Source organism: Mirounga angustirostris, unplaced genomic scaffold, assembly GCF_029215605.1.
Source record: "Mirounga angustirostris isolate CCGP_5_RB_7025 unplaced genomic scaffold, mMirAng1.0.hap1 SCAF_5, whole genome shotgun sequence".
In the NCBI taxonomy this organism is placed as follows: domain Eukaryota; kingdom Metazoa; phylum Chordata; class Mammalia; order Carnivora; family Phocidae; genus Mirounga; species Mirounga angustirostris.
In genome coordinates this window covers 57,918,650-57,942,969 of record NW_026991713.1, presented here as the reverse complement: position 1 = coordinate 57,942,969, position 24,320 = coordinate 57,918,650, and the positions used below count along the sequence as shown (strand labels likewise).

Below are 24,320 nucleotides of genomic sequence, written 5' to 3'. Positions count from 1 at the left end.
TTGTGAAAGATGGCTGGAAGTTCAGGGCCCTTTTCTGGGTATTTCTTGGAAAGACAGCCAATGGGAACAGCAAAACGCAGCAAAGGGGCACCTGGCTGGCCCAGTCGGTAGAGCATGAGACTCTTGATCTCGGGGTTGTAAGTTCGAGCCCTATGTTAGCTGTAGATATTACTTAAAAATAAAATCTAAAAAAACAAAAAGACACAGCAAAGGAGTAGCACAGCCTGGATCATGGTGGGTCAGCAGGAACAGCCCACAGGAAACGGGAAAGAAGTAGTTGTTGGGGTGGGAAGTGGGGAAAGGCTTGGGCCAAAGAGACACTAAGACTAGTCAAAGCTAGGAAGTGATTCTACCCCTGGAAACTTCAGGTAGCTTGGACATAGCTTCACCCCCACCCTTACAAGCTGTGGGCAGTCCTCACCTGCTCCAGAAGGAAACAAGCCAGAGGAACAAGATGGTCCAAACACGTCCTTTCCTCGGTGCTTCTCTAATCTGAATGACAACTTCCTAGAGCTCACCTCCTCTACACCCCAGCCAAAAAAAGTTGGCCCTCCTGAAAACAGTGAAGGACATAATATTCACAAGTATTTATCCACCTCTTCCTGGCTCAGGCTTTTCCCCCTCACCTTTGCCCCATGCTGACAAAAGGGCCATTGCCCTTTGTGGCTACTGCTTTTCCTGCCTCGTATCCCTATCACCCTAAGGATTTCTCTAGACCTAAACCTAGATCAGGAAAAATTCCTCAGTCTCTTCTGGGGAGGCAGGGAGGCAAAAGGCAGGGATGCCAATGATTTCTGGGCAGGAGACCCCAAAACAGTTCTTATTCAATGGACTTACCAGGTAGAAAAATGAGAAAATAGAACCTACTGGCAAGTCAGATCAAATCAGAGCAACTTTTGTTTTTATCTTGTTATACCAGCGCAATACCCTAATTAAACACATTCATTACCCTGATAGGACCTCTTTCTAAGCCTGTATCAGTGTAGGAATTGATCTTCATTTCTTATTTCTAGGGGTCTAGATGAGAAACTGTAGTCTGGAAAATAGAGAATGATGGCATATGGTGCCTCCTAAAAACTGGTACAGAAATCCCATCATTTTGCCATATAGGTTCCACACTGGTGCTATAACCTATCTCTGGCAGACGGCCAGAGGCATTATTAGGCTAATGAACAAATCCCAGGTTCCTTCTATCTTACTCACTCCTCTCAGCCCCAGGAGGAGCCCTAAGGAGCAAAAAGAAATCAGGGGGGAAAAGTTTTCTAGAACAAGAGGAGTAAGTCTTCCGGGAGCTACTGGGACACAATCCTAAAATTGAGAGAGCAAAGAATTGGATCTAGAGGCATCCAACACTGTGGCCTGAAATTCCTGGACTCTAAATCCACAGAGCACCTCAAGGCTCTGCTCCTTCTGGACAGCTCAGGGAAGTTTTTCGACCCTGTCAGATTCTCCCATTTCTGACTTGAGTTCACCATCAATAACTGGGCCTATCCTCGCATCCAGTTTGTTAGTCAGCATCAGCATCATCATCCCCCTCCAGGTGAAAATGGCTTTTGGTTGAAATTCCTCCAATTTCCAACACTAGTGCCTTGGGAGTGACAGGGGAGAGAGAAAAGAATTGTAAACATGGTAGGGGGAGGAAAAGTGGTGATGAGTTTGTCTCCAGGACCAAGGAGAAAAATGACAGAAGGATGATGGCAAAAGCAGATTCCCCTCCCCGCCTCCCGGCCTCCCTACCTTTGCTCCTGTCCTTGTCTTCCACCTGTTCCTCATCAATTCCCATCAGCTGTCAGCTGATTTTTTTTTGGTTGCTGTCTCAATTAGTAGAGGGTCTTTTTTAGTAGTTTATTTTTTACTATTTTTTTTTAAAAGATTTTATTTATTTGAGAGAGAGAGCAAGAGAGCACAAGCGCGGGGGGGGGGGCAGAGGAAGAGGGAGAAGCAGGCTCCCCACTGAGCAAGGAGCCCGAAGTGGGGCTCGATCCCAGGACTCTGGGATCATGACCTGAGATGAAGGCAGATGCTTTTTTTTTTTTTTTAAGATTTTATTTATTTGAGAGAGTGAGAGAGAGAGAGAGAACACACACAGGGGGAGCGGCAGGCAGAGGGAGAGGGAGAAGCAGGCTCCCCACTGAGCAGGGACTCTGGGATCAGGACCTGAGCCGAAGGCAGACGCCCAACCGACTGAGCCACCCAGGCATCCCAGTAGTTTATTTTGTAGAGTAGTTTTAGGTTCATAGGAAAATTGAGCATTAAATACAGTCCCCAAATATTAAAATATTTCCGGTATTAACATCTTACATTAGTGTGGTACAATTAATTACATTAAAACTATTTATTATGTATTATTATTACCTAAGTCCCTAGTTTACATTAGGGTTTAATTCTTTGCATCCTATACTTCTTGGTTTTAGGAAATACATAATGTCATACACCTACCTTTATGGTACCATACAGAGTACTTTTCACTGTCCTAAAAATCTTGGGTGTTTTAACTACCATTCCCTATCAGCCTGGTCTCCCCTGAAATAGGAGGCATCAAAGTTAACTCAATCAGCCCCCTAGAGCAGAGTGGCTGGTACATATGTACTCAACAGACAGCAGTCCTGCTCCTCTCCCGTAGGGACACCAGGGCTCCTCTCCTTCTGCTGGCTTAAAGAGGGCCCCCAGGGCTTGGGCTTAGCACTCCTCATCAGGCCCTTGCTCTCCGGAGACCTCAGATTCCAGCTCTGGCTGAAGCTTTCCTCTGAGCCACTTAAAGAATCATCTAACTTGGGGTGCCTGACTGGCTCAGTTGGTAGACCATGTGACTCTTGGTCTCGAGGTTGTGTAAGTTCAAGTCCCATGTTGGGTGTAGAGTTACTTAAAAATCAAATCTCAAAAAAAAAAAAAAAGAATCCTCTAACTTTCTTGGGCTTCAGCGTGTTTGGATTCCACAGGAAACTTTCCTATGGCATCAAAGAAGTTGAAAATGATAGCAAAGTGAAAGAACCAGCCTCTAGATCAGCACATTGTTAGTATTAACAGCTACTTTGTGCTTAATACTGCACCGGGGTAGATCTGCAAGTGCTGGGACCCTTATTAATATTGCTTTATTCACCTACATATGCCTAGTCTTTTTTTTTTTTTTTTAAAGATTTTATTTATTTATTTGAGAGAGAGAGAGAGAGCACATGAGAGGGGGGAGGGTCAGAGGGAGAAGCAGACTCCCTGCCAAGCAGGGAGCCCGATGCGGGACTCGATCCTGGGACTCCAGGATCATGACCTGAGCCAAAGGCAGCCGCTTAACCGACTGAGCCACCCAGGCACCCATGCCTAGTCTTTAGTAATCACTCCCAATTAACACCCAAAGCCCAGAATGGCGACCATATAGGAGGCACTGAAAACATGTATTAATTGGATATAGTAATAAATGCACCTTTGGGACCTAAAGGTGAGTAAGACAGTCCTTTCAAGGAGCTCACAATCTAATGGGAAAAGGAACAAACCAGATGAAACACTGTAAGATTGGCACTTTATCAGGGGAATGAACAAATCCCAGCTAGAAAAGTGATTGCTTGTGGTTTGAGGTTCCAAGAATGACAAAGACTGCATCACAAAAGCAAGCCTATCTGAGCTGATGAGATAGGAGTTGGATAGAGCCCACCAGCACAGAGGCTGTCATAATCAACAGGTTTTTTTTTCTTTTTTTAAAGATTTTATTTATTTATTTGAGAGAGAATGAGAGACAGAGAGCACGAGAGGGAAGAGGATCAGAGGGAGAAGCAGACCCCCTGCTGAGCAGGGAGCCCGATGCGGGACTCGATCCCGGGACTCCAGGATCATGACCTGAGCTGAAGGCAGTCACTTAACCGACTGAGCCACCCAGGTGCCCCATAATCAACAGTTTGGTGGCAGGAAAAGGCCTGCTCTGTGAGGGTGATTCAAAATAGTCTGAGGGGCTGGGGCACATGGCAGGCTCCGTCAGTAAAGCATGCAACTCTTAATTTCAGGGTTGTAAGTTCGAGCCTCACATTGGTGTACAGATTACTTAAAATAATAGTAATAAAATCTTAAAAAAAAAAAAAGTCGGGGGAGGGCAACAGTGTAAAATAAGGCAGTTGAAGCTGCAAAGACTTGCCAAGATGAGGCATGCTATTCTGGATCCAGACTCTGTCCCGAAAGAAATGGGAGACCATCAAATGCTCTTGAGCAGGGCAATGACATGATCGGAACCACATTTTAAAAGGAATTCTGCAGGTAGAATGGAACAAGAATGAAAGGGAAGAGGAGACTGGGACGAGGAATCTTAGAGGGTCAGATACTGTAGGAGTCAAGGTCAGAAATGAGGAGCGGTGTACTCTGGGGGTAGAACCAATGTAAGATGTGACTCGTTCTCTTAAGCTCCTTTGTAAAGCTTTTTTTTTTTTTTTTTTTTTTTTAAGATTTTATTTATTTACGGGCGCCTGGGTGGCTCAGTTGGTTAAGCGACTGCCTTCGGCTCAGGTCATGATCCTGGAGTCCCGGGATCAAGTCCCGCATCGGGCTCCCTGCTCGGCAGGGAGTCTGCTTCTCCCTCTGACCCTCCCCCTTCTCATGTGCTCTCTCTCTCTCATTCTCTCTCTCAAATAAATAAATAGAATCTTTAAAAAAAAAAAAAAGATTTTATTTATTTATTTGACAGACACAGCGAGAGAGGGAACACAAGCAGGGGGAGTGGGAGAAGGAGAAGCAGGCTTCCCGCCGAGCAGGGAGCCCGATGTGGGGCTTGATCCTAGGACCCTGGGATGGTGACCTGAACCAAAGGCAGACGTTTAACGACTGAGCCACCCAGGTGCCCCAGTGTATTGAATATTTTAAGTCCACTGTTGAGACTTACTGCTCAGAGAAAAAGGTTGCTTTCAAAATATTACTGCTCATTGACAATGCACCTGGTCACCCAAGAGCTCTGATGATGTTCAATGAGATTAATGTGGTTTTCATGCCCGCTAACACAATATACACTCTGCAGCCCATGGATCAAGGAGTAATTTTGGCTTTCAAGTCTTATTATTTGAGAAATGCATTTGGTAGGGCTCCCATAGACAGTGATTCCTCTGATGGATCTGAGCCAAGTAAATTGAAAATTTTTTGGAATGGAATCACCATGCTAGATGCCATCAAGAACATTCTTGGGGCACTGGGTGGCTCAGTCGGTTAAGCGTCTGCCCTCAGCTCTGGTCATGATCCCAGGGTGCTGGAATCAAGCCCCGCGTCGGGCTCCCTGCTCAGTGGGAAGCATGCTTCTCCCTCTCTACTGCTCCTCCTGCTTGTGCGCTCTCGCTCTGTCAAATAAATAAAATCTTTTTTTTTAAAGATTTTATTTATTTATTTGAGAGAGAGAATGAGAGAGAGAGAGCACATGAAAGGGGGGAGGGTCAGAGGGAGAAGCAGACTCCCTGCCGAGCAGGGAGCCCAATGCGGGACTCGATCCCAGGACTCCAGGATCATGACCTGAGCCGAAGGCAGTCGCTTAACCAACTGAGCCACCCCGGCGCCCAAATAAATAAAATCTTAAAAAAAAAAGAATTTTAAAGATGAGAACATTTGTGATTCAGGGCACTTGGGTGGTTCAGTTGGTTAAGCATCCGACTCTTGATTTCAGCTCAGGTCCTGATCTCAGGGTCGTGAGTCTCCAGTCCCATGTGGAGCCCCGCATCGGGCTCTGGGCTCGGCACGGAATCTTTTTCCTCCCTCTCCCTCTGCTACTCCCCCCGCTTGCGCTCTCTCTCCCTCAAATATGTAAATCTTAAAAAAAGAAAAGAACATTCATGATTATGGGAAGAGGGCAAAATATCAACATAAACAGGAGTTTGGGAGAAGTTGACTCCAACTCTCAAGAATGACTTTGAGGGGTTCAAGACTTCAATGGAGGAAGTCACTGCAGATGTGGTGGAAATTGCAAGAGAACTAGAATAAGCAGCGGTGACTGAAGATGAGTTGTTGCAATCTCATGATAAAACTTTCCTGGATGGGGCGCCTGGGTGGCTCAGTTGGTTAAGCGACTGCCTTCGGCTCAGGTCATGATCCTGGAGTCCCTGGATCGAGTCCCGCATCGGGCTCCCTGCTCGGCAGGGAGTCTGCTTCTCCCTCTGACCCTCCCGACCCTCCCCCCTCTCATGTGCTCTCTCTCTCAGTCTCTCTCTCTCAAATAAATAAATAAAATCTTTAAAAAAACAAACAAACAAAAAAAACTTTCCTGGACGAATAGGTGCTTCTTAAGGATGAGCAAAGAGGGTGGTTTCTTGAGATGGAATTGACTCCCGGTAAAGATGCTGTGAAGATTATTGAAACGACAGCAAAGAAGTTAGAATTCTACATAAACTTAGTTGATAAAGCAGTAGCAGGGTTTGAGAGGATTGACTCCAATTGTGAAAGAAGTTCTGCTGTAGGTAAAATGCTATTGAGCAGCATCGCATGCTACGGAGATATCATTCATGAAAGGAAGAGTCAATCAATGCACCAAACTTGTGTTATTTTAAGAAATTGCCACAATGGGGATGCCTGGGTGGCTCAGTTGGTTGGGCGTCTGACTCTTGGTTTGGGCTCAGGACATGATCCCGGGGTCCTGGGATTGAGCCCCGCATCGGGCTCCCTGCTCAGCCGGGAGTCTACTTCTCCCTCTGACCCTCCCCCCACTCATGCTAGCTCTATCTAATAAATAAATAAAATCTTTTTTAAAAAAAATTCAAAACTACGGGGTAAATAAACGGAAAAGGACAGCAATACCTCTGTACCCAAGTAAATGGTCTATACTTGGTAAGAGAAACTGGTAGAAGAAATTGGGGCTGGAAGTTTCAAAGATGGCTGACAGGTCAGGGCCCCTTTCTGGGCATTTCTTGGAAAGACAGCCAATGGGGACAGCAAGACACAGCAGAGGAGCAGGCAGAGCCCTGCTGAAAAGCAGCAGTGCTCAGGCTGGCAAGTGGGGAAAGGCTGGGCATAAAGATCTACCAAGACCGGTCTGAGCTGGGAAGTGTCTCAGCCCTTGGAAACTTCAATTTTCCTGGAGATAGCTTCACCTCTACCTTTAGGGGCTGTGGGAGGAAAAAAAACACCAAGTTGGAGGAACAAGATAGTCCAAACGCATCCTTTACCTAGGGTTCTCCCTGATCTGAATGCTTATTTCCTGAATCTCTCCCTCACCCTACCTTAGCCAGAAACACAGGGAGCCAGAAAGCTGACGGTTTCCAAGAATTGGGAAGGACATGACATTTGTAATCTCTATCCATCTCTTTCTTGCCCAGACTTTATCCTCCACTCTGCCCCAAGGTGGAGAACTGGCTTTTGCTCCTTTGTGGCTCCAGCTTCTTCCTGCTGCGGACATTTGTCACCCCGAAGATTTATCCTAGACAAAGGATCAGGAGGTGAGAATGTTTTCGTGTCTTCTGTAGGGAAGGCAGGAGAAAAGGGACGGGAGATGGTTTCTTTCAACCCGAAGAGTTAAAAGTTCTTCTTCCGAGAACATAGCAGGTGGAAGGCTGGGGTCCTTAGACAGATTGGCACGTCATATCAACGTTGGCAACTTTCAATTTAATTAGACACGTTTAATTTAATACCAAACACATTCATCATCTAGCAAGTACTGCATCCTAACCCTACCTCAACTGCAGGAATTAGGTTCAATATGGTGTCTAGGGGGTGATCACAGGAAAGAAACGAGCCTGGGAGCATCTGGTGTCTTTTAAAAATGGTGCAACACCCCCACCCGTCATGTCACAACGCTCCCCATCTGGTGCTGTGACCCACCTCTAGCAGAAAGCCGAAAGGGGTCCAAGGTGCCTTCTATATGTTGCTCACGTCTCTCATTTGATAAGGGGCGCTACGAACCCAAAGAAATGGATCCTAGAAGAGGAGTAAGTCCCCAGAGAGCTACTGAGGCATTCTGCTAAAACTGGGAGAAGCAAGGAGTGACTGCAAAGGAATCCAACAGCTGTTGCCTTTTATTTATTTGACAGAGACACAGCAAGAGAGGGAACACAAGCAGGGGGACTGGGAGAGGGAGAAGCAGGCCTCCCCCGGAGCAGGGAGCCCGATCCGGGGCTCGATCCTAGGACCCTGGGATCATGACCCGAGCCGAAGGCAGACGCTTAATGACTGAGCCACCCAGGTGTCCCTGCCTGAACTTCCAGAACCGTAGATCCACGGGGAAGCCCAGGACTCTACTGCTTCTGTCTGGTAAGAGGAGTCTCTGGGTCCTGTGTGACCCTCTGAACTCTGACTTAAATTCCCCACCTAAAAATGGTCTACCCCTTCCCCGAAGCTTCTAGGTCTTCAGTCGCTCTCATCTTCATCCTCAATCTGGAACCGTTTCTTCTTTAGGATTTCTGGAGCTCTTGACTCTGGGGCCAGGGGAACGACAGGGGTGAGAAGAGAGAGTAAATATGTTAAGGGAGAAGTGGGGCAGTAGCGCTGATCTTCAGGACTGAGGAGAAGAGTGCTAGAGGTCAGAAGAAAAAGCAGATCCCAGTCAGACACCCTACCTTTGTTCCTGCCCTCGTCTTCATCCTGTTCCTCATCGCTGTCTAGCAGTTGTCGCTTCCTGGGTGCCATTTTCAGCTGTTCTTTCTCGCCAGCAGCCCCTTCCCCTGAAATGACCATAAGAGGCATGGAATTAGGGAACCAGGCCCTCATATTCTCAAAATACCCTATCAGTCCTCTCGATCAACATGGCTGGCCCATAGTAAGTACCCAATAGGTAAGTGGTCTTACCCCCTGGGGACACCAGGCCGGCTTTCTTTTTTCGGGCTAGCAGGAGGGCCCTTAGGGCCTGTGCACGGTGCTCCTTTTGGTGCTCCTCTTCAGGGCCTTGCTCTCCCGGCACTTTAGGTTCTGGTCCTGGCTGAAGTTCTTCCTCCTCCTCGGGCTGACTCAAAGAAGCCGCTACCTTCCGGAGCTGGGTAGGACTCAGCTTAGCTGGAATTCTCCAGAAGGTTTCCTACAGGAGCAAAGAAGTTGAAAATGGGAGTAACAGGAAAGGAGCAGACTCTAGTTCACCAGATCTTGGTATTATTCATTGAATAGATATGATCCCACATTGGTGAAGATCCACAAAGGTTGTAAATTCTTACTGCTTATTTATCCAATATATGCACAGTGCCTGATACATCCGAAGGTTCCCAGGAAATTCAGTTGTTAATTAAATAAATCAATGAATGGATATCCGGGATCCAAAGGTGAATCAGATATGATCCCTGCTTTCAAGAAACCCACAATCTAGTGGAAGAAAGAACCAACATACTGTAACATCACAGGATTGGGGCTACATCAGGGGAATGAGCAAATCCCAGCTACCAAAGTTACTACTGTCACTTCAGAGGTTGAAGGAGTGATAGGGACACTTCTCTGAGGAGGGGACAACTGAACTGACTTTTGAAGGCTGAGTGGAGGTTCATCAGGAAGACGGGTGACAGGTGAGTGTCGCCTTGTATGTGCAGTCGGAGACATTCAGTGGAGGGACTGGCACGACCAGCTGTTTGGAGGTATGCAAAGTAGTCCAGGATGACAATGGTGAAAGGGAGGTGTGTGGGTGGCGTGGCCGTGAGGGTGCAAAGGCTGGCCAAGGCCAGGCATGCCACTCAGAGGCTGCGGACTCTGTCCCGCCAACAGTGGGGAACCACCCAGTGCTCTGGACAGGGGAGTGATATACTCAAAACCCTACTTTAGAAAGATAACTTGGGGGGCAGCATGGAAGGTGGAGTAGGGGACGGGGAGACCAGAGAACATGAACAGGACGGGTGCTGCAGGAGCCTCGGTCAGAGCTGACCAGAAAGGAAGTCAGAGATGGCAACTGCAATGAGGAGGAAGAGATGTACTGTAAAGGAGTGGCAACACGCCGCCGTGGCTCAAAGTGGAACCAGGGTATTTACCTGCCCAGAGGCAGGAGGCCGAACCCCAAGCTTGCGCAATAGCTGTTGAAACTGCTCATTTTCCATTGCTTCCTCATTTTCTTCCGTCAGCGGCACCAAAGGCACTGCCTGGGAGCAGCCTAGGACAGGGTCAGTGGTCATGTGGTGAAGACCAGAAGCCAGAACTGGTGGTCCATCCCACGGCCAGCATCCCATGGGCACGTGTCCGGCAGCCTCCGCTACCCCAGCCCTGGAAACCGCCATTTATCTGCTCACCATCCTCTTCTCGATTGTCAGCTGCTCGAATCAGACAGCTCTGGAGCCACAGAAGGGGAGCAGAGAAGCCTATGGGAAGGAGGGAAACTTACCATGGGCTCATACTGCCAACCCCTCCACCTGAGACATCTCTCCCAGCCCAAGTCCTCACCTTCCTGAGACAGGCTTTGCCCAAGGGTCTCAGCTGAAAGGACTGAGCTACCCTCGGCTTGTTCTGCTTCTGAGTCCTCCTCCTCTTTCCCTTCATCCTCGTCACTCTCTGCCTCTGGCCGGTTTTCTCCTTCTTCCAGATCTTCCTGGTAAAAATCTTTCTGGGACTCCTCTCCATTAGGCTAAAATTCAGTGGGGTGGGAAATGAAAAAAGGGGACAAGATGAGGAATGGCGTGGAGTCTTCTGGTTCCTGACCACCCCTGGAAACTGGGGGGACCTAGCCAGAAAGAGCCTAAGGCAGGAACCATCCAGGTGAGCTACCTGTGAGGAGCGCTTCGGGGGTGGGGTGGAGGGCGCCCTGCAGAGCCAGGGAAAGACTGTTACCAAGCTTGAGGGCGCCAGCTTCTTGCGGCGTTTCTTATATAGCTCCCGCCGCTCAGCCACCAGTCCCAGAGCCAGCAGCTTCTCCACTATTCGGGCCCGTGAGCGTTTGGCCGTGATATTCTTCATGATATGGCCCAGCACGTCTACAAAGAGGGCAAGTGTAAATACTAGAGCAACAGGGGGAAGGGAGTAGTGAAGGAGAGCAGAGGCCTCTGCAAAGAGGCTAATTCAATTCACTCACAAATGACACCACAAATATAATAAAGGGAAAGAAGGGATGGAACAAGCCTTCCTTGGGAACAGGAGGCAGGGGCAAGACACGGACAGCTCGGCTCTCATCTCAGCAGCTCGGAAGTCCCGCCATCACTTACCATCTGAGTCCTGGAACTCCTCGAACAGCCGCTGCAGCTCTAGCTCCTGATCTTCCGTCCACAGTACAATATGGGTTCCTTTCCTGCTTAAGGACACGTCAGTGGAAGAGGGGGCCCAGGGAGCAAATGGAGGACTCCCTATCTCAGTGCCCTCCAGAGCATGCACCTCTACCTTTGGAAGTCTCTGACGCTGTCAGCCAGGCCCAGCCGTACCAGATGGTGGATGACCTGCTTGCGTGTTCGAGGGGTTTTCAGGTGCGCCAAGATGATGTCCACCACATCCTGACCTAAGAGGGAGGGGGAGTGAGGCAGTAAAGGGGGTCCTGGAGCTCAGGCTGCCCACTTCAGAAATCTTCAGATCGCAAGGGCTCATATACCTTCCACATCCCTATGGGCAAGGTATAGTTCCTGAAGCTGGGCCTCCTCCTCCGGGCTCCACATAGGGGGTTTGCGACTGGAGGACCTAAATGGGGATAGGAGAAAGGGAGCACGTAGGATGTTGGCCCCAAGAGAGGAGACCAAAGGCCCTCTCTGGTCAGCTCTAAAAGGAACAAGAGGCAATGCAGGTAACTCAGAGGAGCCAGTTAGCGGAGGCCTAAGGTGTGCTTCCTTTCCCTCATTCTCCTTCCACTTACGATCCCAAAAGTCAAACGAAGAGACTTTCTGGGTTGGGCCTATGGAAGTTGACACAGCAAGGGCTGAGCGGATTATGGGAAAAGGAGAGGAGCTGAGCTACAGGGAAAGAGGGCAAGCATTTCCATGAATCCTCAGTTTCCCGGCACATTTTGGGACGGGGCACATATGGACTCTAAGGGGCCACCCCACTGCCAACTGACCACCCCCCACGAAGGCGGGTGAAGGAAGGAAACCAGAGTAGACAGGAGACTTAGGATCCAGTCCCACTTCCTCTCTCGGGTGATCTCAGGGAAAACATTTCACCTTGGGGGCTTGTTTTCTCACCTATGAAAGGGGAAGAAAGTCAGACTAGCTGATCTGCAAGCTCCTCCAGCTTTGACACTCTGTGACCGTGTCACCCACTATTGCCCATCGGTCCCCATCTTCAAGCTCACCCGCCGTCCAGAGAGCCATAGCCCTCGGCCATCTCTCGGACCACAGCTGTGTTCTTCCAGAACAGCAGCTCCACAAAGGCTTTCTGGTTGACTGCAGCCAACGCAAAGAACTTGCCCAGGATGTACTTGGCGAAAGTCACGAGCTCCTGTGGGCGAGGGAGGCTGCTGTGCGACCTCTGGCCTAAATGTACACATCAACCAGGGCCTCTAGGTACTTTCTGCCTGTTCCCGGCTGCCCCTCCTCACTCAGACTCTCCTAGCCGCCCCCCTCCCCCAGCCCCCTCAGCCTGCCTGCCTGCTTCCTCACCGTTCTGTCATCTCTCAGCCCTCGGCACCGCTCAGCACCCTTTGTCTCCTGAACACTATCCTTTGTGACCCTAGCACTCCCCTACGCCTCTCGATGCCCGCTGCTTGCTGCGTCCTCACTTTGTAGGCCCCGGCGGCCGGGTCGCTGAGCAGCCGGTTGAAGAGGCAGAAGAGTGAGAGCTGGAAAAGCAGGCCCTCCATCCGGAGGTCGTGGGCCAGGCGGTGCAGCAGCTTGACCACACAGCGGTTGGTGTGGGCGCTGTTCTGTCCGTAGCTCCGCAGCAGGAGCACGCAGGCTCGCACAACAGCTGAGCTTGCAAAACTGCGCCGGGACGGGAGGGAGGGAGCGAGCGTGTCAGCACGGGAAGGACGCTGCTCACCCTCCCAGCTCTACAGTCTCCACCCTGGGCCCGACTGCGAATGCTCGGCGCGCACCGTTTCAGGTAGTCCAGGAAATTAAATTCTTTCTCTGACACCTGGACCGCTTGCAACTCTTCCTCGTCCTCGTCCTCGTCTTCCTCTTCCTCTGCCCCTCGTTCCTCTGGCCCCTGCTGCCCTATAGAAAAAGTGAGGATTACTGGGTCTCTGTGAGGCTGGTTCTAGAGGAGAGCTGGAAGGAAGGGCATGTGAAGGACACGGAGACTCACGGGGAAGCGGGGCGCAGAGGATCTGTTTCAGCAGCTGGATCTCTTCCTCTGCAGAAATGTCTTGAGGGCCAAACACATCTCCTTCTGGCCACACCTCCCTGAAGCACGGAGAGAAAAAAGACCTTAGCCAGGGGGAATCTGAGTTACAATTTGAGGTGGGCGAAGGAATTTGGACTAATCTTTCATCTGTCAGCCAGGAAGAGAATGCAAACTGTTACCTCAAAGATGAAACAAAGACTCTAGGGAAATCCTGCCTCATCAGCCACACTGCACTGAATACCGCACGAACAAAATGCAAACAATCGAAATGTCTCACACTTGGTTGAACAAAGGTACGTCTCACATTGCCATTAACAATTACGGCACTACGGGGCGCCTGGGTGGCTCAGCTGGTTAAGCGACTGCCTTCGGCTCAGGTCATGATCCTGGAGTCCCGGGATCGAGTCCCGCATCGGGCTCCCTGCTCGGCAGGGAATCTGCTTCTCCCTCTGACCCTCCTCCCTCTCATGCTCTCTGTCTCTCATTCTCTCTGTCTCAAATAAATAAATAAAATCTTAAAAAAAAAAAAAACAATTACGGCACTATATCTCATGAGACACGATGCTCATGACATACTGAGAAGTAAAAAAAAAATACTATAAAACCGGACGTACAATATTTCATTGTTGTAAAAAAAGCTGTGTATGTCTATACATAACACGGAGGGAAAAAAGAAAGATGACTCATCAAAATGTTAAAGATGACTGATTACCTTTAGCCAGTAGAATTATTTGTATTTTTTCCAATTAACGGTGCTTTCTGATATTTCTCAAAAATAAAAGAAAAACGAACAACCCAACCCCCAATATGCCAATCGAAACTGCCCAGAACTCGGTGCTCAGTACAGAGCCCCTGTGCTTCTCATGGGGCTTCTCTCTTTGGAAGACAAAGAAACCTGGACCACCAGGGAAAGCCTCCCTCTGCCCCCAAAAGCCCAGGAGCTGGATCCAGGAGGACGGAGGTGGGGGCGCAGAGCTCTTACCGGGCAGACCTAAGGAGGGCCAGGGCTTGTGGGGCCTGGCCAGCCAGGAGACAGTCTTGGATCCGCACCATGGCTTCTGCCCGCTGCTCTTCCACAGACACCTCTGAAGCCGCATCAAAGGGAACCACGGAGTCCACACTGAGCTCTGGACCCTAGAGCGGGATTAAGGCTATGGGAACAGAGGAGGGAACCCCAGACAGCCCACCAGCTCACTACCCCTGGGAAAGGGAGGGCGTCTGCAGCGACCTACCTGGGCACAGCACTGTAGCTGCTCGGCCAGGGATGGCCACACAGCCTCTAGTGCCCCTGCACCAGAGGGGACATCACCAGAAGCAACAGGCCGATCTAGAACCTTCTTTTTCTTCTTTCTCTTCTTTCGTTTGTTCTTTGGAGAAAGAACTGTTGTTAGGATGGCTGGAAAGCTAAGAGGACGTTTTCCCATCAATGTCTTCTCCAATCATTCATTAGAGGCCTGAATTAATTAATTTGATAGTCACAGAGTGACCACTGTGGGCTATTCATAAGCAATAGGGAAGCAAGAGTGAAGGTCTATTTCCCTGCCCTTGAGGAGCACAGTCCAGTGAAGGAGACAGGTAAAGTATATTACAGTATGGGCAAGAACTAGAATATGGCTGGGCATAAAATGCTACGGCAAAACACAGGAATAGTACTTGACTTATTTCTTGGGGTCAGGGATTTCCCCAGAGCAGTGATATCTTAAGCAGAAGTTTACAGAATGAACAGACTGACTATGAGGATACGAAATTCGATATGAAAAGGCTCTGTAAAATGCAAAGCACTATGTACACATAACCTGTATTTTTTTTCTCCTGAAAAGCAGGAAAATGAGAGTCAGCACCCCACCCCTGCTCCCCCAAATCAAGGCTGTGAACCAGTTTGGGGCACAGGCAAATAGGATGGACTAGGAGGCCCTTGAGGCTCACGCTCTATTCAAGAAACTCGTAACACACCAAAAGTTAGTAGCATAAACTTTGGAGCCCAACAGATCTGGATTTAAGTACTGACACTAGCCACTAGCAAGAGCTCGAACAAGCTGCTTCACCACTATGTGCACGGGTCCTAGCGCTACCATGAGGATGACATGAAAACCTAAGCACAGCGTCTGACACACAGTAAACACTCAATAAGCAACAGCACCTCGTATTTCTGAGAATACAATAGAGCCCTGAATGTAAAAATATCTTTTCGTAAGGTCTCACTGGTACTACTTTTAAGTCCAGTTCTGACCAAACTGTAAGCCACAGCAAGTAGAATTACAGGAAGATTTTTACAAAGCAGAGTGCCTGTGTCTGCAGGATATACAAATTCATTGAGATTTTCTTCTTGTCTTAGACTTTATCATTGTATTTCATTTTTCTCATCATGATAAGTGTACTCTTTAATCCCCATTCTTTATTTCCCCCATGCCCCCCACCCACCTCCTGTCTGGTAACCATTAGTTTGTTCTCTATCGGTAAGAGTCTGATTTTTGGTTTGTCTCTTTTTCCTCTCCTCGTTTTATTTCTTAAATTCCACATATGAGTGAGATCATATGGTATTTGCCTTTCTCTGCTGACTTATTTCACTTAGCATTATTCTCCCTAGCTCCATTCATGTTGTTGCAAATGGCGAGTTCATCCTTTTTTATGGCTGAATGATACTCTATTTTATATATATATATATATAAAAATACACATCTTTATCCATTCATCTATGGATAGATACTTGGGCTGCTTCCATAGTGTGGCTATTATAAACAGTGCTGCAATAAACAAAGGGGTGCATGTTTCCCTTTGAATTAGTGTTTTCTTACCCTAGACTTTTATTTATTTATTTATTTATTTATTAAGGATTTTATTTTTAAGTAATCTCTACACCCAACGTGCCACTCAAACTCCCAACAGTTCAACAGTCACCTGCTCCGAAAACCCAAAGGACTCCACCCCAAAACTGCTAGAACTCATACAGGAATTCAGTAATGTAGCAGGATACAAAATCAATGCATAGAAATCAGTTGCATTTTTATACACCAACAACGAGACAGAAGAAAGAGAAATTAAGGAGTCAGTCCCATTTACAATTGCACCAAAAACTGTAAGATACCCTAGGAATAAATCTAACCAAAGAGGCAAAGGATCTGTACTCAGAAAACTATACAACACTCATGAAAGAAATTGAGGAAGACACAAAGAAATGGAAAAACATTCCATGCTCATGGATTGGAAGAACAAATATTGTTAAAATGTCAATGCTACCTAGAGCAATCTACACATTCAAAGCAATCCCCATCAAAATACCATCAACTTTTTTCACAGAACTAGAACAAATAACCCCAAAATTTGTATGGAACCAAAAAAGACCCTGAATAGCCAGAGGAATGTTGAAAAAGAAAACCAAAGCTGCAGGCATCACATTGCCAGACTTCAAGCTCTATTACAAAGCTGTCATCATCAAGACAGTATGGGACTGGCACAAAAAGAGAGATACAGATCAATGGAACAGAATAGAGAGCCCAGAAATGGTCCCTCAACTCTATGGCCAACTCATCTTTGACAAAGCAGGAAAGAATGACCAATGGAAAAAAGACAGTCTCTTCAACAAATGATGTTGGGAAAATTGGACAGCCACATGCAGAAGAATGAAACTGGACCATTTCCTTACACTACACACAAAAATAGACTCAAAATGGAAGAAAGACCTAAATATGAGACAGGAATCCATCAAAATCCTAGAGGAGAACACAGGCAGCAACCTCTTCGACCTCAGCTGCAGCAACTTCTTCCTAGACACATCACCAAAGGCAAGGGAAGCAAGGGCAAAAATGAACTATTGGGACTTCATCAAGATAAAAAGCTTTTCCACAGCAAAGGAAATAGTCAACGAAACCAAAAGACAAACTGACAGAATGGGAGAAGATATTTGCAAATGACAGGTCAGATAAAGGGCTAGTATCCAAAATCTATAAAGAACTTACCAAACTCAACACCCAGGGAACAAATAATCCAATCAAGAAATGGGCAGAGGACATGAACAGACATTTCTCCAAAGAAGACATACAAATAGCTGACACACACATGAAAAAGTGCTCAATATCACTCAGCATCAGGGAAATACAAATCAAAACCACAATGAGATACCACCTCACACCAGTCAGAATAGCTAAAATTAACAAGTCAGGAAACAAAAGATGTTGGCGGGGATGCGGAGAAAGGGGAACCCTTCTACACTGTTGGTGGGAATGCAAGCTGGTGCAGCCACTCTGGAAAACGGTATGGGGGTTCCTCAAAAAGTTGAAAATAGAGCTACCATACGACCCAGCAATTGCACTACTGGGTATTTACCCCAAAGATACAAATGTAGGGATCCGAAGGGGTACATGCACCCCGATGTTTATAGCAGCAATGTCTACAATAGCCAAACTATGGAAAGAGCTCAGATGTCCATCGACAAATGAATGGATAAAAATGTGGTATATATATATATATATAAAAATATATATATATATATACACACACACATACACAATGGAATATTATGCAGCCAGCAAAAAAAAAAAAATTTGAAATCTTACCATTTGCAGTGACGTGGATGGAACTAGAAGGTATTATGCTAAGTGAAATAAGTCAATCAGAGAAAGACAATTATCATATGATCTCACTGATATGTGGAATTTGAGAAACAAGGCAGAGGATCAGAGGGGAAGAGAGGAAAAAATGAAACAAGAAGAAACCAGAGAGGGAGACAAACCATAAGAGACTCTTAATCTCAGGAAACAAACTGAGGGTTGCTGGAGTGGAGGGGAGTGGGAGGGATGGGGTGGCTGGGTGATGGACATTGGGGAGGGTATGTGCTGTGGTGAGCGGTGTGTGTTGTGTAAGACTGATGAATCACAGACCTATCCCTTGAAACAAATAATACGTTATATGTTAATAATTTAAAAAAAAAAAAAAAAGAGTCACACGCTCCACCGACTGAGCCAGGCAGGTGCCCCTTGTCCAAGACTTTTAGTTTTTTATTTCATTTCAGGCTTATATTACAATCCCATCTTTAGGGATCTGAGGACTGACATGAGTAGCTTGAGTTATCCTAACAATTACTAATATAGGATGAGATTCTAGACCTCCTGGCTTTTAACTTAGGGCTCCTTCCATCTCACTATAGTGCTTATGGAGTATAACCAGAAAGGATCACAGCATAATTACTAAACTCTAAATTATGAATCCCCAGAGTTTATATGTTTTGCACATAATAGGTGTTTCGTAAATGTTTCCTGAATGAATTAGGATATTTACATTACACTGGAGATTAATTTAATGAAAGAAGGAAACTATAGTAGACTCACAACAGCAACACCAACAAACTCCTTGCCCTCCTTAGTTCAGAGTAGTGCTAACAAGTCAGCTCAAGCTACAGAAATGTGAGGAGAGTTCCCTGTTCCCCACCCTTCCCTACGGCTCTTTCCACATCCCAGTGCCCAGTACCTGCACCACCAGGTTCCCACGGCTCCGACAGAACCGCTCCAACATCTTGAGGAAGAGGTGGGTGGTTTCCACCAGGTCCCGAAGGAAAGAGCGTGGCTGGCATCTCTCATCAAACTTTCGAAAGAGTGCCAGGAAGAGTTCTCGGTACTCCATCACATAGAAAATGTTGTCTAGGAATGGGGAAGAGAAAGGAATGGAAGGACTGGTCTGGAAACTTTGGGAAAGGCAGAGATGGATGAAGTTGGGGCTGGAAAGAGTGAGATTGTGGTCAAGAGATGGGAAAGGCCAGGATTAGACACCAGGCCAGGGCCTCACTCTTGATGATGCGGCTGCTCTCCCTCACAGCCTCGTCCAGGGACATGTCCATCTCATTCACTGTGGCCAACAGCTCCTGATAGGCCTTCAGGGCCAGGTGCATCCTGTGAGATGAGACATAGAGAAAAAATGGAGGACAAACGGGCTTGTGCAAACAGTATCACCCCTACCCCTTCCAAAAAACAGTGCTATCAAAAACCGTGACCCAGCCGGTCCTTGCTCCCCAGCCTGACCACCTTAATCCTGAAACAGGAAAGAAAGTACCACCCAGAATTCAGGCACTCAGATTGCCAGCCTGGCCAAGACGCCCACTCTGACCCCAATTCTCATCCCACTCACCGCCGTGCCCAGGACGCGGCTTCCTTGCGGTCAGTCAGCATCATCTCATAGTAGTTGGTGAGGTTCTGTTCAATGAAGTGGAAGGTACGGACACTGAGGGTCTCAGAAACCAGGCCTGGCCGGAAGGAGGCAGCTCGGTTGAAGGCCATGAAGAAAGCCAAGGCCCACATGTAGTAGGTCTCATCATGCTGCTGAGCCTTCTCCCGCAGCAGGTGATCCTAATGACCAGGAAAAAAAGATCACCCCATGACCCCAGGGCTTCCAACTTTCTCCTTGTCCTATAGGATGATGGGATAGAGCCTGGACACCACTGTAACAATATTCTAGGATTCAGAATTTCCAGCCCTCTCTTGTTCTCCCTAGGTCTCTCCCCTTCCTCTGGGGACTTTCTCTAAACCTTTTTTTTTCTTTTTTAATTGTATTTATTTATTTGTCAGAGAGAGAGAGCACAAGCAGGGGGAGTGGCAGGCAGAGTGAGAAGCAGGCTCCTCGCTGAGCAGGGAGCCCAATGTGGGACTCGATCCCAGGACCCCGGGATCATGACCTGAGCCGAAGGCAGATGCTTAACCAACTGAGCCGTCCAGGCGTCCCTCTCTAAGCCTTTTTAAAATGGCCCCAATAATGCACCCCCTCTCAACATCCCCACCATCTCTCAAGGGTGCCCTATACCCTGCCTGCCTACTAGTCCACACTCCGGGGTCAGCCTCCCATATCCTCCCCAGTTGCGCTTCTTACCCACCACTGGCCCCATTACCACTCTATTCCATCTTTCCCAGGCTCTCACCTTCACCGAGCCCATGAGCCGGTTATAACAGTTCTCCAAGAACTCAGAGCAGAAGTCTCTGAGGAAGAGTCTCACATTGAGGGCAGAGCGGCGCTGAATGGATAGCTCCCGGGCAGCTTGACGACGTTTAGGCACCCTTCGGGGCTGCTTTCCCAAATCCGAACTGTAGTTTTGGAGCTGGGGGTGTGGGTTGGGGGGTTAGAATTAGCCTTCACCACCATCCTCCCCCTGCAGTTCTTTCCACATCCCTAGTGCTACAATTTCCTCAGAAAAAACTCTTAGAAGGTTCCCTCTGGTACTAAGTGAAGTATATAGATAAAGACAATAATGCCGGAGGCTCTATTTCTCCTATTGTCTCCAACTTTCTTTTTATTTTTTAAGATTTTCTTTCTTTCTTAAAGATTTTATTTATTTGAGAGAGAGAGAGAGAGAGAGAACAAGCACATGTGCACAAAGAGGGGAAGGAGCAGAGGGAGAGGGACAAGCCTGATGCAGGACTAGATCCCAGGACCCCGGGATTATGACCCAAACTGAAGGCAGACCCTTAACCGACTGAGCCACCCAGGTGCCCCCCCCGCCCCTTTTTTGAGATAAGAGAGAGAGTGCGCGAGAGCGCGCACACATGCACAAGCAGGAAGGAAGGTCAGAGGGCAGGGGAGAAGCAGACTCCCCACTGAGCAGGGAGCCCAATGAAGGGCTCGATCCCAGGACCCCGAGATGATGACCTGAGCCGAAGGCAGATGTTTAACCAACTGAGCCATGCAGGTGCCCCTGTCTCCAACTTTCTAAGCCCAAGAACAAAGATGCTTTACGTCCAGAGATGCTTGCTTACCTTTCTTTTTCTTTTTATGATTTTATCTTTAAGTAATCTCTACACCCAACATGGGGCTCGAACTCACAACCCTGAGATCAAGGGTTGCATGCGCCACCGACTGAGGCAGCCGGCACCCCCCTGCTTACCTTCCTTAGGCATCCTCAACTCCACAATGTTCCCACCCCAAATGGGGAGCGTACTCACATTGTGGAGACCTTTGTGAAAGATGAGGTCCCTCTCCCCAATGGATTTCAAACCCTGGACAATGTAGGAGCCCCCAAATCGAGAATGCCTGCAGTACAAAAAATAGTCCAGGGTGATTCCTCAATTCTCTGGAAGCTTTATCCCCATTCTCTCTCACCAGCACATCGGAGCATATCATGACTGCAAAATGTTATCTGGTCCCCACTGTGTTAGCCTTTGGCCCAAGCCCTCAGCATTCCATACGGAAGGGATGGGAACAGAGGCACGGCACCTCCCTGCCACTCACCTGCTGCCTCGCTGAAGGGCTCGAGTCTTCTTTTCTGCCATCTCTCGCTGGCGCAACACCTCCAGTTCTGCCACATCTGTGCTCCGCTCCTGCGCTAAGCGTCCCTGTCCTACTCCTGCCAGCTGTTCAGGGTTCTAGATTTGAAACAAAGCAAGAGTCAGAAGGGCAGCCAGTCCTTGTTCTAGGTTCAGTCCTAGTGGGAACAGAAAGGGTGAATGAACTAGGACTGCTGAAAGTACCCCATACTCAAGGCATGGCTACTCTGTCACCCACCTGCTCCCAGGTAATTCAGCCACCATTTCAAGAGTAATTCTGGCTACACAGCAGAAAAGTACATGGGTGAAGGGACTAGGGAAATAAGCCAGGTTCTCACCTGGTCACGAAACATGAGGGAGACAATCTCTAGCACATGCAGGCTCCACTGTTGCTCAGCGGGCGAGCTGGCCAGAAAGAGAAGCAGGTCATCCAGGCCACTGAGGTGAATTGCCCAGAGAAGCTGGTCATGGACACTGGCGTCATTGTCGATCCTCTGAGCAGTGAGTGATAAGGGGAGGAAGAGAGGTCATTCACTTCCACTGCCCTGCCTTGAGGTTCTCCAACTCATTCCTTGACCAAGGATCCCCCCTGACTTGTCAGAGGGCAGAAAAGCAAAAAAGTGCAGCTCAACCTGACCAAGCGGAAGAAAGCGGACAACCCAAGACCCTCTCACCTTCTCCTGATCAAGGTCAGTTGGAACATGGAGAATATTTCTGACCAGCAGCAGGATCCGTTCAATCAGCAAGTTGTCTTCCTCCTGCCGTTCCTCCCAGCCCTAGTCAGAAGGACAGTTAGAGGAAGAAACTCCCTGCGGAAGGTAGGTGGCATCTACCCTGGCTAGGGGACAGAGACCCAGAGGAGAACCAGGATTAAGAAGGAAGAAAAGAGTTCAAGAAGTCCTGAGGCAGCCAGAGACAATGGATGGGGCTTATGTATTGCAAGGACTGGGACCACATCTCCAAATTCCACCGTCCTGACAATGACCAAGCAGCCTGGCGCTCTGCCCAGAGGAGGAGCAAGGCACTAACAACTCGTCCCTCGGGATCCTGGCAGGTGCACCCTCACTCACCAGCTGCAGCAGCTCATACAAAGTTTCACTGAGGACTCCAAAAGCTTTCTCACTGGCAAAGGCCTATAAAATAGGGGAATGGACCTTAAGTGGCACCCACCCTCTCCTTCCCTACTGCCCCAACTTCTGCCCCAGGGACTCTGAAGGAAAACCTCACCTCTTTGTAGGCCTGCAAGTACGCCAGCACCTGCAGAAAATGGTGCCGCAAGCCAGGCTCCTTGGGCACACTGCCAAAACAGAGCAAGGCTGGTTGTGTCAAGTTCACCATCAGCCTGGGGAGACCATGAAGGAGGGAGACGTTGTTCAGTTCCCTCACCAGCGTCGAACGCCGAAATCTATCGGCTCAAACACCAAGGGCTGGCGCACGGTAAAAGTTAAAAAGCTGGGGAACCAACCTGATAACGGCATCAAAAAGAGGCTTGTCCTGGCGGTGTTGGGTAAGGATGGGTAGAAGGTCACGCTGCAGGATTTGGGCTGCCCCCAGCTGCTGCCGCACGTTGCAAGTGTCATCCTCGTGCCTCAAGTAGCGGATCAAATCCTTCACGCTCTCTTCAGGGACAGAATAAACACAAGGAACCCTAGAAAAAGCTCCACCCTGGCCCACAGGCTAGTCATACCCGTGACTTGAGAAATTCTACAGACCACCTCAATTCAAGCAAGTTTTTTACCTGTTTCCTCAAAAAGGCACTCACCCAAGCAATCTGGTTCCTTGTGGTAAGTGTCTCCCTCTAAGTACCCAAGGGCACTACATGTGGCCAGAAGTTCACAATTCATCATGTGTAAGTCCATACACCAGTGGGCCAGCCAAGAGACACTGATATAAGGTAGGTGGAGACAGGACCCAGAAATGATGAGGCCTGCAGAGACAGGGAAAGATAACACATGGAGGGGCCTCTCCATGCAAGGGAGAGGGGGACAGAACAGGACCCTAATGCTCAGAGTATTCCAACCAAGGTCCTCAAATGCTTCGCTTTTGTCAAAAGTACCAAAAGTGCTATTCCTAGTTCCAGGGAAAGCTTAAATTAAGGCTTCTACCTGATCAAAACCAGGGAGACTCCAAGCCTAAGAATTAAGCACCTGCTCCATATTCTAACTTGGATCTAAAACTATGGAGACAGTCTGTTTCAGAGTCAAGATAATGCATAGAAAGAAAGGTTGGTTAGAGAAAGGCATCAGCTCTGAGACTTTCATCCTCAGAGAGCTCCGTAGCCTTCTGGAGGAAGGGGGGGATGGGCTTCCCTCTCCTTTAAGGCCCCTCCACCTTCCACAGCCCCTCCACATACCATGTTACAGCTCTATGTACCACAAGGGCTAAGAAACCCAGCTTTGACCATACAGTGATTCTACTTAGGATCTGACATTCCTAGGAGTCCGGAGGCTTCTGAGGCACTGGGCATGCAGAGAGGAAGTTCCTTTACTCTCCTCCCCAAAGTTACTCTTAAATTTTGGGGATCTTAGTAGAAGTTAGTGTCTAACGGAATGGGTGAGGAGAAGAATTAAATAGGAACCAGTTAAACTCCCCATCATTCTCCCCAGAAGAACCATCTTCCTTTTCTGAGGCTTGTCCCTTTTGATTAAGATCCCTAAACCCTCATCAGATAATCAGGTAGGTGGAGATCCTGAATCTTTTTTTTTTTTTAATTAAAGATTTTTATTTATTTATTTGACAGAGAGACAGCGAGAGAGGGAACACAAGCAGGGGGAGAGGGAGAGGGAGAAGCAGGCTTCCCGCCGAGCAGGGAGCCCGATGCGGGGCTCGATCTCAGAACCCTGGGATCACGACCTGAGCCAAAGGCAGATGCTTAACGACTGAGCCACCCAGGCGCACCAGGAGATCCTGAATCTTGGATATTTCAGAACCTGACCCTAATAACACACACACACACAAATACGTTGCATT

General features: G+C 48.2%; 1 protein-coding gene across 2 annotated transcripts in view; it reads right to left on the bottom strand.

Annotated features, from left to right (window-relative positions):
* Nucleotides 1-7,943: 7,943 nt before the first annotated feature.
* The window catches only part of TIMELESS (timeless circadian regulator), a 28,008-nt gene continuing 11,631 nt past the window's right edge, over nucleotides 7,944-24,320 (bottom strand). For both annotated transcript variants that reach the window (XM_045873185.3, XM_064591081.1), the window contains 28 exons: nucleotides 23,113-23,277; nucleotides 22,816-22,969; nucleotides 22,578-22,692; nucleotides 22,421-22,483; nucleotides 22,025-22,126; nucleotides 21,689-21,844; nucleotides 21,316-21,449; nucleotides 21,030-21,117; nucleotides 20,012-20,188; nucleotides 19,228-19,445; nucleotides 18,889-18,992; nucleotides 18,574-18,743; nucleotides 14,343-14,477; nucleotides 14,093-14,244; nucleotides 13,072-13,169; nucleotides 12,860-12,980; nucleotides 12,545-12,746; nucleotides 12,119-12,264; nucleotides 11,426-11,511; nucleotides 11,221-11,335; nucleotides 11,049-11,131; nucleotides 10,678-10,820; nucleotides 10,294-10,474; nucleotides 10,143-10,211; nucleotides 9,888-10,006; nucleotides 8,731-8,956; nucleotides 8,502-8,606; nucleotides 7,944-8,360 (listed from right to left, as the gene is read on the bottom strand). In XM_045873185.3, coding sequence (XP_045729141.2) covers nucleotides 8,293-8,360; nucleotides 8,502-8,606; nucleotides 8,731-8,956; nucleotides 9,888-10,006; nucleotides 10,143-10,211; nucleotides 10,294-10,474; nucleotides 10,678-10,820; nucleotides 11,049-11,131; nucleotides 11,221-11,335; nucleotides 11,426-11,511; nucleotides 12,119-12,264; nucleotides 12,545-12,746; nucleotides 12,860-12,980; nucleotides 13,072-13,169; nucleotides 14,093-14,244; nucleotides 14,343-14,477; nucleotides 18,574-18,743; nucleotides 18,889-18,992; nucleotides 19,228-19,445; nucleotides 20,012-20,188; nucleotides 21,030-21,117; nucleotides 21,316-21,449; nucleotides 21,689-21,844; nucleotides 22,025-22,126; nucleotides 22,421-22,483; nucleotides 22,578-22,692; nucleotides 22,816-22,969; nucleotides 23,113-23,209 — 3,627 coding nt within the window. In that variant the 5' untranslated portion in view covers nucleotides 23,210-23,277 and the 3' untranslated portion in view covers nucleotides 7,944-8,292. The remainder of the gene's footprint in view (nucleotides 8,361-8,501; nucleotides 8,607-8,730; nucleotides 8,957-9,887; nucleotides 10,007-10,142; nucleotides 10,212-10,293; nucleotides 10,475-10,677; nucleotides 10,821-11,048; nucleotides 11,132-11,220; nucleotides 11,336-11,425; nucleotides 11,512-12,118; nucleotides 12,265-12,544; nucleotides 12,747-12,859; nucleotides 12,981-13,071; nucleotides 13,170-14,092; nucleotides 14,245-14,342; nucleotides 14,478-18,573; nucleotides 18,744-18,888; nucleotides 18,993-19,227; nucleotides 19,446-20,011; nucleotides 20,189-21,029; nucleotides 21,118-21,315; nucleotides 21,450-21,688; nucleotides 21,845-22,024; nucleotides 22,127-22,420; nucleotides 22,484-22,577; nucleotides 22,693-22,815; nucleotides 22,970-23,112; nucleotides 23,278-24,320) is intronic.